This window comes from Lipophrys pholis (assembly GCF_963383615.2).
Source record: "Lipophrys pholis genome assembly, chromosome: 7".
NCBI classification, from domain to species: Eukaryota; Metazoa; Chordata; class Actinopteri; order Blenniiformes; family Blenniidae; genus Lipophrys; species Lipophrys pholis.
Window position 1 is genome coordinate 23944836 of NC_137638.1, and position 27160 is coordinate 23971995.

Here is a 27160-nt window from a genome sequence, read left to right on the forward strand (position 1 = left end):
GCGCTGCCCGAGAGGCCCGGCCTATTTTGATTACGCACCGACAGGGGGAGGGGGCGCGCTGATGTCCTCTCTGGTGCACCCAGCCAACCGCTGCTGTTGTAAGGTAAAAAAGCTGCTGCTACCCTGGCGTACAGTTGGAAGAAGAAGCTGGCTTGCATACATCGGAGATCCCGAATCTGTTTATATTTTTCTTTCTGCCAGTCGGGAGAGATTTCGCACAACATTTACGCATGGAATGGTTTTGGGGGGATTGGACTAGAAATGCAGCGCCGCACTTCCAGCTAATAACAAGAACCATGCCCAGCTTACACTGCAAGCAAATCTATGACATCCTGTTTCATCCTTTACGACTTTGATATGAGTGATTTTGTCTCGGTCGCCGACGAGGAGCAGAGAGCGTAAGCGCACTAGGAGTGGAAAGACGCTGATTTTTCTTTTTCTTGCTGCAGACGCTTGTGTACCGAAAACCATCTGCATTTAGGAATTCTTTTTCTTTGATGGAGCTGGAGAACATTGTAGCCAACACTGTACTGCTGAAAGCGAGAGAGGGTAAGTTGAGACATCAAGAAAAAAAAAAAAAAAGTGCAAATATTAGGCAATCCTGGCTGTGTGACATTTGGCGCTCACTATGTAGAAAAGGTGGGAATAAACGTAATGATGACGGCAGCCTGCGGCTCAGAACAGCAGGTAGACTCCACAGATGCAACAGTAAAGAGTCGACATTTAGTGTTTTAACACGCAGCATCCACACATCCGCGGAACGGCTCATCTAATAACCTTGAAGCAACCTCACGGATTATCTTATGTTCACCCAATTGTGGCAGATTGTATGCGTTTTTCCCACATATGTAGGCGAGGGTGGGGAGTGTAGGGGAGGGGGAGGGGGGGTGGGGGTCTGCCTCCCACATCCGCTTTCGCTGTCTGTGCAAATGAAAGCGCTCTTTCGCAACATTTTGCATGCTGAAGCACACACACTGAGGCTGGGAATAACTCATTTCTGCAGAGGGGATAAATGAGTGTAGGCTGGCTGGCATTTGAACAGTGATCTGATGACGTGCCTGGTGTTGAAATCTATGTAAAGGGCCTGTAAAGAGAAGGAGAGGGAGAGAGGGAGTCTTGTTATCAGTGCAGAACAGTAACCAAGAAGGCCTTATGCAGTTTGGCAATGGGATTTGAAATACGAAGGCATATAGTGTCATCAATAGCTCCTATTGTGAAATACAGGGTCGAGCTGAGGGCAGCAGGAAGGCCTGGAGGTAAACACTGTGCATTGTGACTCCATGATTGTTTCTCATCAATGGTTATCTGTGGATTAGGGGTATGAAGACACCTACCTTACAGTTTTAAAGTCTATTATTGTGCAGATTAATTGCAGCATAACTTAAGCTAGATCATTCGTCTTCTACATCAGGGCGGACTGGAACCAATCGAAGTTGAGTGTGGGAGAAGGTATATTGCAGCCTAGACGGGTCACCAGTCCGTCACAGGGCAAACAGAGACAGACAGTAAAGTACATACTCACATTCACACCTACATGGAAATTTAAAGTCACTAATTATCCTCTAAATGCATGTTTTTACACTGGGAGGAAACCGGAGCATCCGTAGAAAACCACCACATGCACAAAAAGTCCACCTCACACCAGAGTGCTCACCACTACACTACCAAGGGGCCCGCACTCCGCACAGTGAGGTTTTTCTTTTTAGTTCTGGACAAGGGAACAAAAATGTTCTGACAAATTGGTAAGACTGTCATACATACTCACATAGTGAACAAGTCACATCATTGTTTACCAGCGTTACTCTTAACTTTGAGTTGACTCAGTTTTGTGTTTGTGTTGAGTCGGCCCTCGTTCTCACAAGCGCATCCACAAGTTTGCTTGTGGGCTGCGCATGGTTTCACGTGGGAACGGTCTCTGAGATGTTTCAAGCTGATGCATGACAGAACTCTGGCCGAATCCTTTCATCGATTGTGTGGTACAAAGATGACACGATGTGGAAAAAGCACTAGATCTGTGCTGAAGAATGAGGATGTTTATTGAGATATAATGGGGGTATATATTTAACCACAAAGCTGACATGCTGTCAAAACCACCCTTGTGAAGAAGGCTGTGGGTCAGACTAGACGTTTGTTTTCTTGGAGCAGAGCACGAATGGCTCGAGCGAATCAGGCTTCATGAATTAATAAGAGCAGTTAATGACCCATGACAGATCTTGCTTGTCTCAGCTGCTCCATTGGTGCTCATCCATTCCCTGCCCTAACTGTGTGTGGGAGAAAGAAAAAGGCCTTTTACAATTATGGGATGAGATGGTTCTTTGAGTTAATAGCTGAAGCATGACTTTCTCAGCAGCTTTATCCATGTCCCTGTAAAAGCAGCCACGTGAAACTGATTTAACAATTGAATATTTGTTACAGTGGACACACCGAGACTTGTCACAGGCTGCCATGAGTGTTGTGTCTTTTAACTGCCTGAATCATTATAAGGGTTGTATTCCAGGGCCCGGTGCCAAAAGTTGAGCTGTTCTCATTTGTATGTATTGCAGAGTACGGTATACACATAGCAGAGGCTCATTTTAGGTCACATACTTGCTACAGAGGAAGAATGCGAACGGAGCAAATAAAGAGTGTTTATTCCTGTTTGTTTATGCTGGTGCATCTCGAGCAAGAGCTGAACCGAGAGGCAAGCATCCCCGGTCCAAACGCTCCCAGCTACGCACAACAGGAAGGCCCAGTTTACTCTGCAGTCTTTGAGCTGTTTATGCCAGCGTTCTCACACCTCCCAAATCAGTCAAACAGCGAGAGTGGCAGCACCACACAGAAAAAAGAAGAAGAAGAAGAAGAAGCAACTATTGATATTCCTCAGGCCAAGAGGGGCAAAGCAGGCATTGTGCAAACCTCACTCGGCTCTTTGGCTCTTCTGTGTCAGCAATGACTGCTCGGGGCTTTACTGCCAGAATCCTGCTCGCGCTCGTCATTGATTACAAGGGCCTCGAGATTACCTTGAGATTAAATCCAGCTGGACCTTGGTGAAAACTTTTGGACCAAGAGAATTTACGATCAATGTGGTCCTCTACGTTAAGAGCTGGAAAATGTAACTCATTCTGACTTCTATTGAGGGGGGGGGGGCACCTCTGACCAAATTGAACCATCTCGTTAAGTGACTGCTGTCTTACATAAAGCAAAATGGTATTATGCACTATCAGTTAGATGCAGCCCATAAGCTATTTAATCAAATTGATTGTTACATAACAAACTGAGTGGGCTACTGCCATCCGAGCTCCATCTTCCTGTGGAGCTGCTCTCCGGTCTCTGTGGAAGATACTTTATGGCTGATGAGTATGCGGTAAAATGAAACACCCCAATCTCCAGCACGGTCATCCGAGTATCATCTGACAGCTGCAGATCCGTTTACAAATTTTCCGTGTCGAAGCAGCAGGAAATGCTGATGTGCTGATCTAAAAGGCTCTGCTGTCTGTGTGGGTTCTGTCAGCCGAGGAAATCGAGAGTCGCAGCAGATCAAAAAGAAACAGAGGTGCCCGGGCCTGACACGTTTCCGTGGGATCCGATGGCTTGTGGCTCTTTAGCGTTATAGTGACTGACGCGGAGGATTAATATACCGGAGCATACTCCAGATTTATGTGTCTGTTAGTGGATGAGGGGTGTGGGGATGAATTCCTTTGTTTAAATGTAACCCGAACTTAGCCACTGTGACGCGAGCAACGTGTGTGTGTGTGTGTGTGTGTGTGTGTGTGTGTGTGTGTGTGTGTGTGTGTGTGTGTGTGTGTGTGTGTGTGTGTGTGTGTGTGTGTGTGTGTGTGTGTGTGTGTGTGTGTGTGTGTGTGTGTGTGTGTGTGTGTGTGTGTGTGTGTGTGTGTGTGTGTGTGTGTGTGTGTGTGTGTGTGTGTGTGTGTGTGTGTGTTCCCATTCACAACTCCTGCTGGCAGCAGTTGTAGATTCCAAGCCAGGCAAGAGAACGTCATCGGCTGTCGAACTGAATGAGTGGAAGGGGGAAAAACTGCATTGCTGCATCCAGATGCCTTTCTTGAATTGCGGTATCAGAGCTGGGGTATTTAGTTTGGGCGACTAGACTGAATTCCATGCTGCTGCCTGTGGGCTTTCTCATTTGGGCTGCTATGTTTTGGGATGTCACAGTTACATAAGTAAGGAAGGGGAGGAATCTATTAAAGATCACTACAAATCCAAACTTGTGGAAGTGATTTATACAGTTGAGCCTGTTTAATACAACTGATACAAACACAGAAGACTGAAGGGACGCTAGGATCTGTGTTATTTGTCACTTCCCTACACTTCATTGAAAGATAAGTCTAGAAGGGAAAATCATAATAATTCTTAGGTTTCCAGAATTTAGTTTATTTTGTGCATCGCCAAGCCAGTAATCATGCAGCATTTGATACTGTCTGCTGCTTTTCTGTGCAAAAGCACGAGTGCAACAACACAAAGGTAAACACAATCCTTGCAGGATCATTAACTGAAAATGCTTGTATCCAAATATTTGAGGTTCTCCAAACTGTAGATGGTTTGAGGATCAAATCCAGATTGCAACAAACTGACTGGCTTCGTTTTTCAGTTCTACCATGTTCTGCCCCATCGCACATTGATAAGGCCAGACATCACAGACGGACTGATTAGTCACTCTAAGGAGGTTTGCACGAGATAACAACAAGGCATGAGGTATTTGTCTTTCAAACTGATTTGTGTTGTGCACTGAGCATGCCTCCTTACCCCTGTTGGGGGTGGGGTGTGTGTGTGTGTGTGTGTGTGGGGGGGGGTGTTCAGAGTCACACGGCAAGTCGAAGCAAGCCGAAATAACTGTAGTGATTACCACAAACAGAAGTTTAGTGAAATGAGCCGGCACCCTGAACTTTCAAACACGCAGCATTGATTTCTGTTGTCCCATCCACCTGCCAGCTAATGATAATGTGAGTATAAACAAGATACAGTAGACTCTTTGTCTCCGTTGTGGCATACAAACCAGAAAACACTCGCCTGGAGTGCTCCTCCCACAGGACCCCTCTGAAAGGACAGAGCCATGGAATAATGCTGTCAACTTTTATTGGGTAGAGAGCCTTAATGGAGGGGAGAGTAAAATACTCTGGAGGGAAAGCAGAGTGCCATTTCCTCGCTGGGTTCTTTTGACAGAAAAGTCAACCTGCACTGAAGGTTTAGCACTAATAGCTGCAGGGCTGTTCATGGTTCACGCTTCCATTATTAAAGCAAAAACAGTTTCTTTAAAATTTCATTCCCCTGGATCCATGCTTCTGCAGCACTCCAACAAACCTCAAGCCACCGCATCGTTTGGCAGTCACAGTTAATACTTCTCATATAAGATAAGAGACTGAAATTCAATGTTTCTGTTTGGACCCATGTTGTGCAGACTGAAGTATTTCAACCATTGCATGGATTTCCTTAAAATGTTCTATGAACCTGATAGGATGAAGTAACCTGAGGTCTACAAGAAATCATCCATATAATTATTTTTAAGGAGTTTAGTCTGTAAAAAATACACTTTGGTTAATTTTTCAATTCACAATATAATATTGACTGCACTGTGTGGTGAAAACTATCCAATATTAGCACACTACTATGAAGCAACATTTCTCTAATATGATATAATATGCGAGTGATATTGGTAGGTATATTGGCATATTTGCTAGGTAGAGAGTTTTTACTTTTACATTTTAGTTATATGGTCAACCATCCCGATGCTCTCAAAAGCAATTTCTTTTTTTTAACCAAATTAGCAAGCAATACCCTGAATCCTCTACATTTAAAACCAACAGTATTGTTTCCTTTAGTCCAAGGCTGCTCATCATCTTTCCATCAGTTACACATGGAGATGCAAAGCGGTGGCAGAGATACCCATCGACAACACACCATAAGGCTCACTGTGTTTTGAGTAGGAGTGTGACTCATTTTATTTCTTGAGTAGAAAAATACAGCTCTCTGGCTCCTACTATCTCTATTGTTATTGCTGCCGCTACCCACACATACAGTATACGTAACTCAGCTGGATGCAACAAGTTCACGCCTGTTCTCCGGGGGTTGTCGAGTGGAATTCTGGGAAACATAGGAGGCAGTTTTCTGAAGTGGACAAGGTGGACCGAGGGGAAAAAGTGGATGCGGGGAAAAAAAAAAAAAAAAAAGCCCCTTGAATGCTTGTTATTAGAATACTCCAGGAAAGCCAGGGGAGAAGCCCGGCTGATAATATCTTTTCCCCCCATTGTCAGACGTACAGGTGACCACTCATGCAGCATTTCATTGTGTCTGGATGTGTTTCCTGTCTTCTGCACAGCTGGCGTATCTCTTTAATGGAACATACTCTGAATATTTGATGTGCATTAATCATATAATCAATACTATAACTTTTGAACCTTCCTCTCTAATGTGTCTTGTTGTGTGGGGAGATACATGCCAGACTGGATGGATGTACAGAAAAAAAAAGAAAATAAATGCACAAACACATGCATACACACGCTTCCAAGGTTAGACAGTTCATGGAGGACTTTATAGTTTTTTCATCGACGAGACACAAAGTGTTCTTTTATGTTTTCTGGTGAAGGCAACATCATGCATGTGCATCAGCGGCATTACGCCAGCTTATAGAGCATTCAATACAGCAAAATAATACTTCTCGTTGCATAGTTTTGTTTCAAGGGGTGTTGCAGTAGTGCAGACAAAAGAACACAGATTGTCAACACAGCAGCAAGACAAGAAACAAATATCTTCATGTGGCTTGTGCATGTGTGTGTGTGCATGTGTAAAAGGGAAACTGAAAACAAATAGAAAGGGCAGAGACAGTAAGAAGGGCAACATAATCACTTTAACCTGTCTTCAGGGAAGGTTTTTTCTAAAAATGTATGTACATGTATTAAAAAGTACACTCTATAATACCAGGCCACGTACAATACACCATGCACTCCATCAGTTGGATAAGCTGAAGTCTTTGTTTTTATTGCAGGCACCTTTTCCCATGTTTACTCGCTTGTGATGTAACTGCAGAGTTACATCTGCACAAAAATCTGGACCAAAAAAAGACTATCCTTTGAGGACGAGTAGAGAAATACATGGCAGTAATGTTCTCTCTATCAAAACATTTATGAAGGTGAACAAACACCACAGTGCCCTGTCAGAGCGTAGGAGCGTTCTGTTACAGCGTGCTTCATGTGGACTATGCTCTGTCCTCCTGGATCTTTATGGATGAGCAAACAGCATGTATTACCCAGCATGCCCCGCGCTGTGTGTGGTCCTTTGATCGCACGGCCTGGTTGGTTATATAATTTCAGTCTTTTTGATGTCTTTCCCCCTTTCAAATTCCATATTTTTTGTATTTATAGAACAGGAAACCTGTGGCACCTGACTGTTCCCAGACAGGATACGTACCCTGCCTTCTGCTGTTTTTGTGAGATTTCTGCCCTTTGTGTGCAGGTTTTCACACTGAGGCTCTTCCTGCACACTGCGGCGCACATGTGAGCACATACCCTCTCAGGGACACAGTTACTCTAGCGACAACTGTCACCGCTCACCAGCTCTGAGGTCACGGACCGGTTTGACCACATCGGTCTGTGTTAGTGCGCCACTGCTGCTGCCCTTGAGTTGCTCGCTATTTATAGCACTAATGTTTACAAGGACCTATAGATATGGGGAAAATGTCCCTGTGGTGTATTTTCTTCTTGAAGCTTTGTGCAGATGTATATCTATGGGCTACATGCTGCATGTTGAGATTATAGCAATCTTACAGCATGTGAGCGTGTTGCTCTCTCAGTAAATAGGACTTCATTGTTGAGATCAGATAGGGTTTGGTTGTTGTTGTCAGTGCAGCATTTTCACTGGTCAGGACACAGCTGTCTGCCAGCATCAATACAGCTGATAAGATCATACTTCATTGTCTATGACTGATTTTGAGTTTACCCCCCCCCCCCCCCCCCCCCCATTAAGTGATTTAACATGTGACCCCCCCCCACAGCAGACAGAAGAATAGTCAAGTGTTGCCAGGTAAAAGCCGCACGTCACAAATATTTGCTTTTAAGCAGCTTCGCAGATGTTACAGCGAGATCGTCCGTGTTTTTATTGCATTAATGAGAAATACGTGGACGCAGAGCGTTGTTCAGGGATGGTCAAAAGGAGGCTGGACAGAGGGACCGACATGGTGGAACAGGCCAACAAAGAGGGTCTTCCTGCTATAGTCCTTCCCGTCTGCTCAGGTCTGGGCAACGTTTCCCCCCACGGCTTCCTGTGGCACACACACACACACACACACACACACACACACACACACTGAGTGTGTGCGTGCGTGTGTCGTGGACTAACTCTTCAGTAAACTATTTTTTACACATAAGGATAATTCCATTCTGAAATAAGAGCCTAAGTTATTGATAATAATAATAATAATTAATAAATGTTATTTGCTTTGTGCTTTTCAAGGCACTCAGACACTTTACTCATATAATATCAACAAGCATAAAATGGAGAAACACCATAAAAAGAGTCATAAAAGCACATAATAAAAGAAATAGATTTGTGCTAAGCATTAAAAGGAGTTCTGAACTGGTGATGAGTTGAAGGTGTTCGGTACAGTACAGTACAGTAGGTTTAGTAAACAGTTAAATAGAAGTCAAATACAGCAAATGGGGTAAATACAAATGAGTTCCCAAAGGTCAAAAAAGAAAGTAATGTAACTTTTCGAATTGTTGAGAGCTCACAGTTTACGTCTTTGCTTTCCTTTCTGATTAAATCGTATCGGTCGGTCATAGAGAGCCTACTGACCTAATGCTGCAGGAGGAGCAATACATCAAAAGTTAGTGGGTTGTTTTTCAGTTGCATGCTCATGGATTTTATTCCCCCATGTCAAAGTGTCCTTGAGCAAGACACTGAACTCAAACTTGTTCTCAATGGAGGTTGCATGTCTTGACTAGTGTATGAATGTGTGATTGAAGGAATGCGACTCACAATGTGTAAAAGAGGTATATAAGTGGCATTCATTTCCCATTCCCATATGCTGTTCATCTTCCAGGTCAGGATTTGGCCCGGGGCTCTAGCACATGAGAGAACACTGTCTCATTTCACTTTCATCTCGACTTCTCACTGCATTATCACTGTGTCTTAGTTGGAAGCAGAAAAGTACTTTTAAAGTCAATCTTTAATGTTTCATTCATTTTTTTTTTCCTGGAGTGTAAATGTAGTGTGAAGAAAGTGTAGTAAAGAAAATTAATAAGGACTTTTCCAAGATTCTTGGCCAACTTGCAAATCATCTGACTTTTCTGCAACAATATTGCTCATGCTGTTTTGTTTAAGAAAAATGTTTTGGTTCCTCTCGTGTTACCAAGTATTCAGTCTTTCCATCTATATTTAACTCTACTTTCCTGTTCCTGTAGCTGCACAACATTCGCACACAACATGCCGTGCAACTCGCAAAAAGCGCAGCCTGAAAAGGTGTGATTTATTATCATTCAGCTGATCTTCAGCCTTTCTAACAGATGGATATGTAGCACAGTGTCATCACTGATCAAGATGTTTGTTCTGATAAATGAAAACCCGGCTAAGAATCACCGCGGGGCCCTGAGAAGCAGGAAAAGGATGACTTCATGCACAAGTGCATCGGTTCTTTCCATGAAAACCAACCCAGTTTTGTTTATCACTCACGTTTTGCATACACAAAAACACCAGCCTTCGCCTGCAACCCGCATGCAAATGCTTTTCCAGGTAATCGCACCATTGGGCATTGTGGGGGAGTTGACCGTCACCATATGTTGACCATCACGTTTTGACTCAACCGCGAGGCCAACGTTTAACGGATCAGACAAAGAAAAACTGAGAATAAGCAAGACTCTGATATTCACACACAAATAATCAGTTGTTTGTGAGCTCAGGGAGGAGATGAGTGTGAAGAGTCACAGAAACCGACAAGCATCATTGCTCAGTGAAGACGCATTCACGGCGCTTCGCTCTGCCAGCTTCTGCTCTGCCAGCTTCTGCTCTCACGTCACACCCCGGGTTACAGATGTTCCTACGTACAGTAGCTATATACCAGATGTATATCTTGGCTGTCAGGATGTGGTTTGACAGGCCGTCCTCAGGAGAACGAACCTAAAGCTCAGAGTGACGATGTAAGTGGAGAATATTTTTTTCAACCTCAGAGGCCGAGTATGTGAGCTACTAGCAGTTTAATGGTCAGGTGTGTGTGTGTGTGTGTGTGTGTGTGTGTGTGTGTGTGTGTGTGTGTGTGTGTGTGTGTGTGTGTGTGTGTGTGTGTGTGTGTGTGTGTGTGTGTGTGTGTGTGTGTGTGTCAACACTTTATGAATATAACCTCCCAGTTAAGCCGAGACGTTTTTGAATGTGTGGATTGATGAGGCCTGCAGGACGGCCCGAGTTGGTTAAATTGAGCATGAGGACATTACTAGAGAGAGGTCACAGTAGAAACACTGTGCACACACACAAATGTTTGGGATGCCGGTAACCCCCTGGTGTAGCGCCAGACGGATGTCGTTGCCTCTCTGACCTTATTTTTGCTTCACTTGACAAGCCTTTGTGATGTCAGAGCAGAAACATAAATAAAGGGTGGCGACCACACGGCCCACATGGAATGAATTAGACTGACAAGTTCCTGTGTGCAGCGGATCCACGGAGCAGTGCATATTTCAGCTCATGTGTAAGTGACAGACCTTCTGAAAGTGAGAGCTCCTCTGTGGGGAAAGAAATGAAACAAAGGGCTGAGAGCAAGATTTTATGAAGGACATTTATGGGCATAACCTTACTTTTAATAATCCAGATCTAAACAGGAGCTTTTAAAATCATTGTACTTCCTTGAACATGAGCATTTCTATTCCCTTTTTTAAACTTCCTTCAAGGCTTGGTTGATTATTTCCTCCTTTTATAGCAGTGTACTTGTACACAAAAGCGATGCAGCACAATAAGCTACTTTGAATTGATTAAAAGTGTTTTGTTTTTTTTAGGCCTTGGACACACAGACCAAAATCTCTGAGGGATTAGTATTCAAGTCAAGGACGGATAATATATGCAGAGTATTTGCATGTCTGAAGGAGTGGTTGGATGTGCTCACGGGTCTCTGCACGAAACCTTCCGGACAAATTAAATATGCTGACAAAGATGCAGGAAAGTGATTGGCTGGCACTTCTATATTTGCTGAAAAGAATAAACTGCCTGAACTTCATTATCTTTCTCTCTCGGTGGTTTTCACTCTCTGGGTCTGGAAAGCAACTCTGAACCAAACGTGAGTCATGAGACAACAGGTTAAGACTGCAGGAAAAAAGAGCCTCTCTTCTTTTATAACTATTTTAGTGGCTTTAGGCAAGTGTGGAAATAATAATGGAGCAACTGTAAGGTTTGCGTATATTCTCTGCAGGATTCAATTTAATTTACTTACATAGTGATGAAAGCCACTTCAAGAGGAGATCAGCCCAAAAAAAAAAAAAGTCTTAACAAAAACCTTTTAAACTAAACAGTAAATAAAGCAACTCATGCAATAAACTCTGAAGTCCCGCCACATTCCATTCCCCTCACATCAAATAGGTTCACGTTGAATGTTGGATTGTCAGTAGTTGACCTGTGGGCAACAAATTAAATCCCCATGTGGCTTAAATTTAATTTAAATTCCTGGTACAATACTAACCTGACTGGAACATTTCCCATTCATGGCCGGTTGAATAACTGAAACCACACCCATCTTTAAAGACTTACTTTTTAGTTTTTTGACTTTGAATACAGTTTGCCTGTAGTTTTCAAATGTTCAATTCATATTTTTTTCTCCACAAGTATCTGTACTTCTGCTTAAATGAAGAATGTGTAAGTATTTGAACCCGTCTGTCACAGAGTTGAGAAAGCCAAATACAAACTTTACTTGGAATAAAATAAAATCAAGTGAACAGCTGATATTTTTCATTTGCTTTCTGCTTGAGCTCTAAGCTCATGACCTTATTTAACCCTAAAGCAGAGGGGACTGAGGTCCCTGAAGCAGGAGCAACTCACCACGAGGTAGAGGTGATGACTAGAGCCTGACCGAGGCAAAATTATTACAATGAGCAGAATAGTATTCCGGGACAAATGAGGTGCAACAAGAAAAGAGAGTTGAATGAAGGGAGAGAAATAGAAATGTGGCGAGAGGACTGAAAATAGGACCAGAGGAAACTAGAGGAGCTAAGAGGAATATCTCAGCATTGTGTAGAAGTTGAATGCATGGGTGGAGCGCCGATGTTTGGTACAATTATCTGACATGGGTTTGACCCTTCACAGGAAATCGGTGCCATTTCATGGACGCGTCTTTCCACAAACTCCTCACAGTAGCACGAGTGCGTTCATTTTTAGCTTGGTGGCCCTGTGGGGGATGACCTTCTCCACTCGCTGCACTGTTGAGCTTTTTTGGCAGTCGCCATGTTTTTATTAAAAGAGATTGGAATATTGGACCACACAGCAAAGCAGGCCGATGTCTTGTTGGGCAGCACAACTGCGTGTTAACTGTTTCCAAAGAACAACTGGTGCTTCAGTAAGGAAGTGTGCCTGCTTATAGCTTGTTTGGTCTACGGTGATGTTGATGAGCAGCAGGTGCTGTGAGTTAATGATTCTCTCAGGATAGTCTCACTTGAGTTATTAATACGGTCATGCTTAGTGTTTGCCCATGGTGATACGACTTCCATTCTGTGTGCTTGAGCTCTGGTGACGTTCTGTCGCTTAGTTTGAAAACAGATTCTGCCTGAAGTATAATAAGGAGCCCTTGCAAGCTTTCAAAATGTTTTTTCAAAAGTATATTGCCTATTGTAATTTAGGAATTTATTCTACTTTTGTTAATCACAGGGTCAAACAAAAACAGGGTTACAACATCTAATCAATTGCCGTTCTGCCTTTTAGTGCCTTTTTTTTCTTGTCTTGTTGTTGCCTTTCTTAAATTAATGTTCCACACTTAGGATCTGAAAGCCTGCTAAATTGTTAATTAGATTTTTATGTGGTAGCTTCACCATGACCTGAAAATAATAAGGCCTGCATTCGGTCTAAACTCACGCCAACTCTTTGGCTAATCTGCGACCTTAACATTTACTCCGCAATTTGAAGTTCTCGTGTTATACGACATTACGCAAGTACGCATTGTGTATTTGATGAACAGATGTGTCTCCAACAGCAGAAGAGGAACAGATGAGGCAGTGAATCTGCAGGAATGATGGGAAAACTGCAAAAGCTTCTACTCTGTCTCCCGCATGACGTAGTGCCTCTCACATTCCTGGGTTATTACTTAAAGACGTCTGCTTGTCATTGCTTCTCCTCTGTGCTGCTTCTCACACTGGGCTCGCGATCTGGTTGCTGCAAATTTCCACCGCACAGAGCGGGGGAAGGAAATCCCTGCCGGTTCATCAGAGCCGTCAATACACATTAAGAAAGAGCTATAATGGATGACGTAGGGTTCAACATGCTGTCTGGGGGGAAAAAACACAGAAAAACAGTTTGTTTAATACCTAATAATTATCAGTAGAAGAGAGAACAAAGCATAGATTATACCACAATTTTGATATAAGTACATCATAATAGTAAATGATAAAGTGACCGTGCATAACCATTTTTTGTAAAGTGTTTATTCAAGACGTTGAGCGGGAAGCTGATTATTCAGTGCTTTGGAATCTAGTCTGGAAAAAGTCCTTCTGGTTCTGATGGGAACTGAAACGGTCAGAAGAGGCTTTTCTGCCTGTGTGGACACAAACACATGCAAACACACACATTAAACACACACTGTTACACTTTTCTGAAAAGCTACTGAGTGAGGAAGAACGTCAGTGGAGTGAGGAGAGATTTACGGAGGAAGTGAGACATAATCTATGAATTATATATACACACTGAGACTATGATTTCATTCGGGGGGGAGAGCCCACACACAAACCACTGCTTTTAGCCATTAGCCGTCCATTCTCCTCAGTGATGAAAACTGACTTTGACAACTTTATGAAGTTCTTTCATTAAAACATTTTCACCTCATGTGTTTTTTTGTTTTTTTTTGTCACCGCAGGTGGAGGAGGAAAGAGGAAAGGACGGAGCAAAAAATGGAAGGAGATCCTTCGCTTCCCCCACATAAGCCAGTGTACTGAACTGGGAAACAGCATCGGTGTGTGTTTGTGCACTCTTCGAGTGTATTTGAATATTCATGTTACCCTTGAGCTGTGTTTTCTTTTTGTTTTTAATTTGCATGTTGTTGTTTTTTATCTCTACAGAGAAGGACTATGTCAACATCTGTGAGAAACAGCCTATTGGACGGCTTCTTTTCCGTATTTACTGTGAGACCAAACCTAAACTGCAACGATGCATCCAGCTACTGGACGCAATGGTATACACACACACACACACACACACACACACGCGCACACTCATTTGCATACAGACTCACACAAACATCACAACTACTTGTTGAAAAAACTAAACTTTGTCCAACTTTGAAGGCCCAATGTAGAGGTTGAACAACAAGCAACATAACAATGCCTCAAAGTAAAGCACACATGTTCCTGATTTAATTGGCATTTACATTAATTACACACCCCACCAGTTTGACCTGTTATTGGAAACCCCTGCAGTCGGTGTTGACAAATCTTTCATATATTTGCTTTCTCATTTTCATAAAGTGGATATGCAAAGTCATTTTGGTTCCCACAACAGTAGTAAATAGATGCATACATACACCTTAAATGGGTGTGACTTTACTAGAAGTTGGCTGATGAGAATACCATACGAAAGCACAAAGTGGCATTTTTTTCCCTTGAAAAACAAATTCTATTTATTTATTTATTTTTTCATTTTTTTGTTATTGGTATTTTCATAGTTCACAAAATTCTCCACATAACATTTTGCCTTTATAGCATTCATCTGTGCATTACGGTTAAATCTCCACAACACATCCAAACCTGTATAAATAGTACATAAATGAATGATTGGTCCTTCCACCATCTTATAATTCACACTCTGACTAAAACCTTACCACTAAATAACTACACTCCATAGAACAGGGAAACATGGGTGCACACTGGTATTATTAACAAATAAATGAAGTGAACCTGGCCAGAACATGAAAAAGGAACCATACCCTGTATTATTACACAGAAGATGGCCTCACTGGTTTAATATACTTGATCCATCTTTCCCATCTTTTCAAAAACACATTTTGTTGAAGTGTTATTGCAAATGTAATTCTTTCCATCTTAAAAACATCATATATGTCATCAATCCACTCGTCCACTGTTGGTTTTTCTGGTTTCAACCACTTTCTTGTAATTGCCTTCCTGCCGGCTGCACAAAGTATCTGAAACAGATATTTATCCTTAAAGGAGAAGTTATCAGTTGGGAGGGCCCAGAGACACAGAGAAGCAAACTCGAATGGAATGTCTGTCATAAATATGCTCTGAATAATTTTTTAAACCTCCATTGATAAACAAATTCAACAGCTAATAATGAACAGGCCTCTGAAATCCATCTCTGAACACCAATTGCCCAAACAAGCTTGAGAGGAATAAACTAATCTGCGTGTTGTCATTATCATTTGCTAACATGACTACTGATAACAGTAATTATTTTTTGTGATTTACTTCCAACCAGGAATTATCAACTGTATGTTTGCCAGAATGGCCGAATATCATACAGCAGAGTATCTGCAACAGCTCTGCGCTTTCTACTTTGAATTAAGTTTATTTAAGACTTCCACAGTGTGGGCCAAATTGCCCTAAATATTTTTAATCGTACTGATTCTTTTCTTAGGTCAGAGTAAACTATTTGAATGTACAAAAGTACAAGTATATCTTCGGTAATATGTCTTCAACTTTATCTTCAGGCATCATCTTACAGTTTGTAGGTACCTGAGATATCTGAAACATGCAGCCTTAGCCTATTTTTGTAGCATTGTATATTAATTCAGTCACCATAAGCACATTTGAATCCCATTTTAGTATCAGACTCAAAACAAATAAACAAGTCAAGTTGAGTGTGAATTCAGAGTTTTATTGCTAATATTAGCTCATGCTACCGCTGACAAAATGCAGATAAGACAAGACACCCTTTATTAGTTTTACCATGTAGAAAATTGCATTGTGAAAGCAGCAAAGTTGACAGTAAGACACATAAGATAGGGATTAAAAAAGGAGCAACAAAAGAAATAATACTACAAAGGCAGTGACATTAAAGTGACAATTTAACAGTTAAAGTATACATGTAATGTGAAACTGTGTAATATATTAGTATTTGAGTGGTGTTTCTAGGGAAGAAAACATTTGGATTTGATTCAATAATGTCTGTGATCTGTCAGCTAAAGATTTTTATATGCTGTATATATTTTTTTTTTACTTTTACATGAAATCAAGGAATTTTTTTAAACGACATGGAATTTTCTCCACTGTGAACTACACGTGGTCAGTACTTTAATCGTCGGCTTGTATCCAGGTGTGAATGTTATTGAAGATTTTGTTAAATAATGGATAACCGTCGCTCGCAACACAGACCGTCCACACTTGGTCATCGTGTACTCATGTTGATTACATAGTTGCCTGAAAATACACCCGTACTGGGTCATTGCAGTCGGAGGAGACAATTAAACTGAGTAGTGATTATTCAACCAGCCAGATCCCTACAGCCTCCCGGCTTGTTGCCTCACCCTTCCACCCCTTCTCTCTTCCCTTCTCTGCGTCTAGACGAAATACCTCCCACATGACACATTTAAGTCTTTATCTATCTATGCCCAGAATATCTTTGCGGCCATGTGACGGGACAGAAAGGACAGCATTGTTTCCCTCATCACCCCTTCCAATCCCAACACCCCGCTACCCCCCACCTCTTCCTGGCCTCCTTTTAAACCACCCAGCCCTAAAAGTGACCAACACCCCCAGCAAGGGGGAAAACACTCTTTCGGCGGCCCACGTTATGAGCGCCGAGGCCACGTTCAGAAAGTTGTACACTACACTTGATAATAAAACCAGGTGAAAGGACTTTTTTTTTTTTTTTAAGGAGATAAATACATGTGAGTTCTTGCAGATATGATATATACTGGACTATTATGTTATGTATTTGTGGTATGTCTAATTGTTCAGTGGCTTCAAACGGCAAAGCACAAATGCATTGTGAGTGAATATTCAAGTAAATGAACTTCAGTATTTATTGTTTAGGCCTGTTTTTGTTGTATTTCCTCCATTTTAAAACTGGGATGTGGTTTGAGGAAACTAATTATATATGTATAGTTTATATTTTTGATTGCAGTTTAAAGTTGGTACTTTTTCATCCATCCTTCCATCTTCTATACAACTTTATCCAACTGAGGGTCACTGAGGCTGACGATTGGTGACTTGAGGATATCTTCAGTATAGGTTCTTACCAGTCAGAGCACAAAAACGTGAATTTAAAAAAAAAAGTATATATTTTTACCATTCTGGCGGTGTGTGTGCGTGTGTGTGTGCGTGTGCGTGTGTGTGTGCGTGTGCGTGTGCGCGTGCGTGCGTGCGTGTGTGTGTGTGTGTTTTAAAGGGGTGTCTCATATCCCCTTTGGCTGACCCCCCGCCGGCAAAGGGTGGGAGTCAGACAGCTCATTTACTCTGTTTGTGTGTGTGTGTGTGTAATTTCTCTGGAGCCTCCGATAACAAAGCCCGAGTTAATCAACACTTGGCACCCTTTGCAACGCTCTCTCTTCTTCCGATCGCCCTCTCTCTGTCTTTCAGTCACACTCCTTTATATTGTCATGTGTTCAGCTCCAGCCTTCTTTTTGTCTTTGAGCTGAACTGGGAGTGACGCCGTGGCTTTTTTACACCCAGATCCAACCCGAGCCCCGAGCTTTTGTGTGTATGTGCTCCGTATATACGGACGTGTGTGCATGTGTGTTTTGTAGTGGAAAGCTGGTAACGCTGGCGTGACATGCTGTGACACTCCAGGACCTCAAGGAATCCCACCGTGTTTACTGTGGGGTTGCCAGGCAACGCAGGACCATGTTGGAAAAAAACCCAGTAATAGAGTCGAGGCAGCGTGCGGCGCAGTCGCCATGTTGCTTTCCTCGCTGTTCAGAAGTTGAAAGCTCTGGCTACGAAATGCGTCACCGCGGATTTTCATGTCGCCGCTTCCTCGAGATGTCCGGCATCTCCAGTGTGCGATGGTCAAACCTTTTTGTGTCAACGACGACATACGTTCAGAACCTGGAGGCAAAAGTAGCATATGTCATTGTGAGAGCGACGGTGACGAAGAAATGCTGGGACTTTTCACCACCAAAACAGAAAATCTAGTATTTCTGATCAAATTTTGACAGAGGCGTGAAGTTGTTCTTTTACCACAGCCGGACAGTGTAGATTTGAACATTTTCTTGATGAATTGAAGAACATTCGGTTAAAATGGTTACGTCGCTGGACATGCTCACAGACATGCCATCTTATATAGGAAACCAATGCCACCTGTTCCAAGAGAATTAAAACATTTGGAGTCATGACACCTAACTATGTGAAATAAAGAATTGTTGGACAAATCCAAGCATTTGAAAAAGCAAGGATGCACATCAAAAATATAGGCCTCCAGGTTGATTTTATTTCAATTAACAAGATGCAAAGTGAAAGAACAGAAGGAAGATCAGTTTTCAGAGACCTTTTGTCCTCCAAGCAGTTTTCTTTTCGTCTCAGTACACTTGCACACAGTATTTTCGAGGACTTCTGCAGGGAGGACAGAGGAGGATATAAACCTAATGAATTTCTTTGTCTCTTCCTTGTTGGGTTTACATTACTACTTCCTGGACTCATTTATCTAATTTCAGGACTGGTGTCCTCAGTTGCAGCATATATTTGAAGCCTATAAAAAGCTTTCCTTGTGACTTTAGTTATGGCATTTTCGTACGTTTAGTAGGAAAAAAGTGCCACAAATTAAAGTGTAAATCACTTCATATGGTTGCTTAGAGGCAGCCAAACTTATCCACAAATATGATGATGAAATTCCTTTCTCCCTTTCACATTTCTGTTTTTTAAAGCCTCCATTATTAAATAGAAAGTCATGCATTTGTCACAAAACACACTCAAGTTTAGCCTCCATTAGATTTGTGTGTTTGCATATTTCATTAATAAAAATATACAAACATTTTATTTAAATTGCCCAGTTGTCATTTATTTCCAATGAGAAATTATTTAATATACATTTTATGGAAATAATAAACTTTCATAAATATTTACCTTTTGAAGCCATGGTGAACACACTACGAAAATCGCACCTTATAAATAATCCACTCAGATTCATGGGGTGAGGGATGGTGTTGGTGTCAGAATGGTGTTTTGTGGTCGAGGGTCTCAGAAAGCAAATGTTTCACAGAGCTGTTCATAACAAACATACATGATTTGACCAAATAAAACCAGCAACTTGTGTTGTATTTGCTACTTCCAGTAGGTTCACAAACAATGCCCACCATTGAAGCGGGATCAGTCATGACATAAAGGCAGATGTGACACCGTAGCCTTTATAGATGTTTCTATTGTTCTGGTAAAGAAGGTTTGACCTGCTTCATACAAAGATTCTCCTCAAATTATGCATTTTTTTTTCCCAACAAGGCAATGGCAGTTGGCAGTCGTGCAATGATGGATATTTTCAGCAGAGTTTATTCCCAAAGTGGCAGACTGCAAGCTATTTACACAGATGGAGAGACTTCAATTTCATCATCAGCCCAAGTCTGCAGAATCGGCACAGACCCTCCTGCTGTCGTCTGCGTACAGGCTGAAAAGTGTCTGACCGCGTTGAGGCATTGCAAGAGTTGTGGCTTTACGAAAAGGAAATTATGATTATGATTTATGCTGGAAGGAACTAGATAGATTTTTCACTTATTGTACAATAAAAAACGTAAGAACAGACAAAATTCATCTGGAGAAGGAAGTAAATCTGCTGTTTTGCTTGTAAGCCGCTAATAAAATGCTTTTACGACAGTTTCCCAAATGAGTGTTAATAAATGTTTTCCATATGAGGAAGAGACGTTCAGTACAAATGCAGAAAGGATTTACAACCTCGCAATGGAAATGCCAATCATACACGTTTTACATTTGAGTTAAATATTTTGTAAATTACTGATCAACCAGTGATTAAATTTTTTTTACTTCCAGTTGCGCCCACAAATATAAAAACTAAAAACACATGCGCCAAAAGGTAGATGGGGGAGAAAAAGCAAATGTTTACACGGAAAGACACTTTTTGATTTACAAGTATTCCTATTGATGATCTATGGATGAAAGGATCTGATTTTGTTAATCACACCACAATATTTCTTTTATAGGAAGACTATGAGGTGACTCCTGATGAAAAAAGAAAAAGCAGAGGAGACCAAATCCTCAAGACTTTTCTTTCAAAACAAGTAAGTTTCTTTACTTTTCTACCTTCTCTGCCTTCTGTACTACACAATTAAAGTCATATTACTAACTTTTAAATGTGATCTATGTTTAAAACAGACATTGATGTTGAGTTACTGCCCAATGGAAGCTTGCAAAGCTACTTTTAAGGGTGCAATAAATCACATGTGCAACAAAGTAATGGTTGTTCAGATAATAAAAAGTGATGTATTATTTGTGTGTGTGTCTGTGTGTGTCTGTTTATATGTGTTGATGTAGTCGCCTCAGCGTGTGGACATAGCTGAGGTTTTTGCAGACCAGTGCAGAGAGAATCTGGAGCTCAGTCCATGTAAGGAGATCTTCAGCAACTGCCGCAAGTGAGTCGATTCCTCATTCATTCACTCACTCATTCATTCATTTATTCAGTCACTCAGTCACTCACTTGCTCACTCTCTCGGTCAGTCGGTCAGTCACTCACAAGTCACTCACTTGCTCACTCTGTCGGTTCCTCACTCACTCACTCACTCACTCACTCACTCACTCACTCACTCACAAGTCATTCACTTGCTCACTCTGTCGGTCACTCACTCACTCGGTTACTCACCAAGTTGCTCACTTACTCACTTGCTCATTTGTCAGTCACTCACTTACTCATTCACTCACTCACTCGCTCGGTCAGTCACTCACTTGCTCATTCTGTCGGTCACTCACTTACTCACTCACTCACTCACTCACTCACTCACTCACTCACTCACTCACTCACTCACAAGTCACTCACTCACTAAGTTGCTTGATGACTCAGTTGCCCACTAACTCCCTCACTCGCTCATTCGATCAGTCACTCGCTGACTCACCAGTTATATTTTTGCTGTACTTTGCAAACCAAATGTTATCCTCCCTGGTGCTCTCGGCTGAGTGTGAGATGACTTGTGTGTTGGATCAGGACCGTCCACGACTACCTGAGCGGAGCTTCATTCGCAGACTACCAGAACAGCATGTACTTTGACCGCTTCCTGCAGTGGAAAATGCTCGAGAGGTGAGTTGGGATTTTTTTGGGGTGTTTGCACAATTATAAAATGTATTGTGTGGAAAGGTAAACTGGGTATTTGATGAGCCCAACCTACAACTAAAAATCTATATTATTGCTGTAGGAAATATTAGATATATTTAGCTTCATTAAAGTCTTAGCAGGATTACAATGCAATTGAAGGAGGTGAAGGAGAAGCCAATTTAACCTTTTAGGATGTGTTTTAGTTTACTTACACTATATACATCCATCTTCGATACTGCCTTATCCAATTCAGGGTCACAGGCCACCGGAGCCGATCCCAGGTAACAGTGGGTGAAGGCAGGATACACCCAGGACAGATGGACAGAAGCAGACAACCACACTGAGGCGCATTTATTAGCATTAAATGCAAGATTTTGGATGAAAATACCCATGCACACACTGAGAAATGTTTATCGCTATTCCACTGTGTAGCTCTTAGGCTGTATCATATTCTATTTTAGATTATACAGTCACCAGTCACAGCATTAGGCATACCTTGTGAGTATTGATTGAAACTCTCGCTTTGCCTTCAGAGCTGCTTTCATTCTTCTGGCAGTGATTGAACAAGGTGCTGGAAGATTTAAATACAATTTTAGATTACAACATAATACTTATGCTGTAGAGGAATATAGGCTACACATCCATAACATGCTTTATTGCAGGAGTTAAGTTTTGGCAAGTCAGACATCAGAAATCCACAACCTTTCTTAGATGTTATCTGAATTGTCTCCAGGGTAAAACGTTTGGGAATTGCTGCATGAATATTAAAACATAGTGAATGTCAAGGCAAATTTTTTTTTTCAAACTTAAGAATCCAGTTTAGATGACTCATCCTTTGTGGTGTTCAAGAGGTTCTTTACAAAAGGTGCAAAGGCATTAATGTCACATGAATTAATTGGCATATTTGAAGTTTATAGAGGAGAATAGTTTGCTGCCGACATGAGTAGGCCAACATTTTAAAGTAGTGTGATGACTCCAGACAGGAAAATATTTTATGCAAAGTGCCTATCAATAGCAGTTAGACATAAACAGCAAGCTTTCAGAGGAGCCTTAATTGGGCCCGTGTCTGGAAAGTGAAATTATGTACAGGAGGCCCTACCCTCTGTCCAGGAAGCAGAATCGAAATGGCATTGAGCTGTGCAGGTATTATCTCTGTCTTAATCAATAAACGTGTATTAATGGATCTTGTGTCTGTGTTCTGTCAGGCAACCAATCACTAAAGACACATTTAGGCAGTACCGAGTACTGGGAAAAGGAGGATTCGGGGAGGTGAGAGATGTGACGATAAGTACTGATGATGATAATGATGCTTGCCATGTAGTAATGGAGATGCAATGTCAATTTTCTCCACAGGTATGCGCCTGCCAGGTCAGAGCCACGGGGAAGATGTATGCCTGCAAGAAGCTGGAGAAGAAGAGAATCAAGAAGAGGAAAGGAGAGTCCATGGCTCTCAACGAGAAGCAGATTCTGGAGAAAGTCAACAGTAGATTTGTTGTGAGTGGATGTATGATAGATGTCTTTTTCGTACACGTCTCTGCAGTTTTCACAACTCCTAACACAGTTTTCTTGTAGGTGAGTTTAGCGTATGCGTACGAGACCAAAGACGCTCTGTGTCTGGTGCTGACCATCATGAACGGCGGGGACCTGAAGTTTCACATCTACAATATGGGCACTCCGGGCTTCGACAAAGACAGGGTCCAGTTTTACGCTGCACAAATTGGATGTGGACTTGAGCATTTGCACAGGGAATTTATAGTCTACAGGTAACATTGCTCATGTTAACATGTGTTTGAAATGTTGGTTGGGTCATGCAAATTCTGACAGAAGGGAAATTTCTGTATGACATTGCCATGACCTTTTTTTAAACACGCTCGTATGTTGTTTTATTTGTAGGGATCTGAAACCAGAGAATATCCTATTAGATGACAATGGTGAGTTTACAATCTTCAGCAGATCAGATTTCAGATATTTCTCGCACTGTGCAGCACATAGTTTGTTAAACTGCACCACCAGAGGTTCATAATCATCTGCAGGAATGTATAAAATCAGGCTCCTCAAGCAGTTTTTAAGGAAAGATAAACATGTCTTAGTCTAAACCTCACTTGCTGTTGTTCTGCAGGACACATCCGTATTTCTGACCTGGGGCTGGCCATCAAAGTGCCTGATGGGGAACTCATCAGAGGCAGGGTTGGAACAGTTGGCTACATGGGTAAGACACAGTACAATCAACATCTCAGGCAGGAAATTTTCTGCTAAAATGAAACCAATTTGTTCATTTATCTCCAGCTCCGGAGGTGATAAATAATGAAAAATACGGCATGAGTCCTGATTGGTGGGGACTGGGCTGCCTGGTTTACGAGATGACTGCAGGACGATCGCCCTTCCGTGCCCGCAAAGAACGAGTAAAACGGGAGGAAGTGGAGAGGAGAGTGCAGGAGGAAGAGGAGGAGTACAACGACAAGTTTACAGAGGACGCCAAGGCCATCTGTAGAATGGTGATGCTCAATAAAAACTTGTTTGTATGGAGGGAGCGGGGGATTGAGGGAGGGAGGGAAATGAATGATGAATAATTGAATGATTCAATCTCTGCTTCTTCTCGCCCAGCTGCTCACCAAAGACCCGAAGCAGAGGCTGGGGTGCAAGGCGGATGGAGCGGCAGGAATCAAGGCCCACTCGTTTTTCAAAAACATCAACTTCAAGAGGATGGAGGCTGGAATAGTGGACCCTCCCTTTGTGCCTGATGTGAGTAGTACACGCTGCATGTTCAAATCAGTCTCACTGCTGACAACTTGTTAAAAAAATGCTGCTAATCTTGCTGTTATCAGTATGAGTTCATTTTAATCACTGCTGCAGTAAGAATAGTCAAAAACGGATACCCCAAGGGGAAAAATTCTTTTTAAGGACAGCATGTTAGTCTCTGAAAAAGCAAAATTATATAATAAGACAAACTTGTCTCTTGTTTTGATTCTCAACTTCATTTTTTTATGGTCATTGCCCTCTCCCAGCCTCGGGCAGTGTACTGTAAGGATGTTCTGGACATAGAGCAGTTCTCCACAGTCAAGGGGGTAAATTTGGACCAAACTGACAACGATTTCTACTCCAAGTTTGCTACGGGCAGCGTTTCCATCCCATGGCAGAATGAGGCAAGTGTGTGCACTTTGACATTTTTACACCGAGCAGAGTGTATTTTCACCACCTGTAACTCCCACCTTCACCTCGTCTTACATTTCCATCTCTTTTTTTTTTCCCCCTTCTCACTTCAGATGATAGAAACTGAGTGTTTCAGAGATTTGAATGTGTTTGGGTCTCAAGGAACGAGACCTCCAGACCTGGACTGGAATCAGCCGCCCGAGCCACCTCGACGCAGCCTGCTGGACAGGATCTTCAGGAGACATGTGGGTGACGACACGGAAACGTTCATAAACCCAGACACACTTGTTCAAATCAACTCACGCCGATCTCCTTCTCTCTTCATCTCCTGCAGCACCCAGAGGTGTCCATTTCCAACAGCCGAGTGCAGTCTTCCAGTGTAAACTCTGTGGACTCCATGTCCAACTCTGCCCCCTAGTGGCACCGTTACTGTGTGGGAGCCACATACACACAAAGGGAAAGAGTGCTGAGGGGCTTCCCTGCTGCTGATTGGTCCACAGCTGGGGCCTGAGCAGCAGCCAGAGACAGTCTGTCTAAAAGCCTAAATGGTCAGCCCATGGGGAGGGAGGGGGGATGACCAGACCCTGAGACCCTGGGCATTTGAAGTTGGATGGTCAGTGTTGCAGAGATGTTTGGAAATAATGAGACAAACTTTACTTACCCTCAGGATTGTTGGACTATAGAACAGAGCCACTGATGTTGATGAAAACCGAAAAAGGATAGTAACCAAGCTAATATTCAGGGGATCCACTGTATAATAAAGACCACCACAGGGAATAGAAGATGGGGTCTTGGTGAATTTACTTTTTGTTTGTCTGTTTTTCCAGAAAAAAAAAATCTTTTTTCATTTTCAGTCTTTCTGGCCTGTATCTTGTACCAATAACTGTCCATCTGTTAACATCCCCACCTTCCAAGTGGTACCATCTGCACAACTCATACTCTTAACTTATTCTTTGTCTGTATTTCACCTCCCATACCTCAGATCACTCCTAAACATTCAGAAGACATCACCTCAACAACCTCAACACATAATGTACATTGCCTTGCGTACACTCAGGCCAAAGATTACAGTTTAGTTTTGTGATACTGTCGTCATGTTGGAGGATTCTTTTTTTTTTTGTTTGTTTTTTTGAGGTTTTTAGCTGTCCTGTAGAACCACAGGAGGGTCAGAATGTGTGATCCGTTTTATACACTTTCTCTAAATATGAGCCTGCAAACATATCATACTGCTTAAAGCTCACATGCATACAGTACATACAAAAATCTGATAGACGCACACACTCAAGAGTTGTGAGAACTGTGTCGTGTTTTCATTGCATGGACAAGTGTAAGTATGGACAGCTGTATCCCTTTTGCTTCTGCATACCTCATTCCACTGATGTTGCCATCGTATACACACTCCCTCGGTTTACAGTTTCACTTTATATTTGACATTAAGTGGAATTTTAAAATCTAATTATAAGCTGTACAGAAACACAAATCCTTTTTTTTTTGAGTGTATGTGTTCAGCTTTCTGCAAAGTCCCACGGAGTGGAAAGGAACACATGCACTCAGCCTGACTTACAAGTTGCACAATTTAAAATAATGTCATGCTGTTTTGTTACCAAATGAAAATGTTTTACCTCTGATCATTAAGGCACATTCTTGTATCGATATTGTCACATGCCGCTTGTTTTCTACATCCAAAACTAAAGTGTTCTTGTTCTCCCTTTGCCTTTTCCCTCTGAAATATTGCTGCCTCGCCATTGTTGTCTAATGTACAGATATTTTTCTGTAGTTTGCCCCGTGACACTTTACCCTTAACATGCTCTTCAAGATGCCTCACAAATCTAAAGGGTCTTCCTCTTGTTCTGTGTCCAAGCGTAATCAAAGACACGGGGTATCAGCAGCTATGAAAGGTGTAATTTTCTTTAATCCATGGGAGAGCGGAGTATGAGGGGAAGGACCCAGAGGACCCTACAAGCACCACATAAAGAAGTGGCCTTCTCGCAGCAGCACAGCCAATCAAAAGAGAAGAGCCCAGTCTCTTCTGATTGTTTTAAGAATGTGGTAGTATCCCTATATGAGATAGTGAAAGCTGGTCCATGCAGTAATTCTGATCATTCCTACTGATCTCTCGCGAGCCTGTTTTTTCTTTATCTGCATACTTGACATTTAAAAAAAAATTTATAAAAAAATTGAATCAGACTAAAGTGCCTCCTTGTTAGCATGCTCTCCCAGACAATGCCCACACAGACATCAGCACTTTGTTCATTCTCTGACTGTCATACTCTGTTTGCTTTGCCGAGGAACGCATCAGTACCAATACACAGACTTAGTATGTTAGAAATGAAGGGAAGGAGGAGAGGAGGGAGTTGATGAGGGACTTTTCCTTCTTAATGTGATGTACAGCGAAGTGCTGAGTGCATGTGAAAGCCAAACCCACTGTGTCTTTCAAGTCCCAATAAACTCTGTACTATAGTTTGAGTACTCTACTGTTTGTTTGCCTCGTTATTCCCCTGTCTGTTATTTATGTGACCAAAGACATGTTCAATATACAATACAATTTGATATTCATTTCTTTCATGAATGTATGAATATATTTTTTAGGAATAGCATTATGGATTGCTGTTTTATTGTTTGGATCAAATATCTGACGACA

The 27160-nt window shown here is 42.0% G+C and overlaps 1 protein-coding gene across 1 annotated transcript; it reads left to right on the top strand.

Annotated features, from left to right (window-relative positions):
* Positions 1–63: 63 nt before the first annotated feature.
* Positions 64–26998, top strand: grk5l (G protein-coupled receptor kinase 5 like). Its single transcript, XM_080467788.1, has 17 exons — positions 64–103; positions 450–549; positions 14024–14119; positions 14226–14338; positions 20267–20344; positions 20598–20695; positions 21262–21354; positions 22575–22638; positions 22723–22863; positions 22942–23132; positions 23263–23300; positions 23489–23578; positions 23656–23864; positions 23974–24111; positions 24375–24512; positions 24633–24764; positions 24854–26998. The coding sequence occupies exons 2-17, from the start codon at positions 498–500 to the stop codon at positions 24935–24937; spliced, it is 1755 nt and encodes a 584-aa protein (XP_080323914.1). The 5' UTR covers positions 64–103; positions 450–497; the 3' UTR covers positions 24938–26998.
* Positions 26999–27160: the final 162 nt, after the last annotated feature.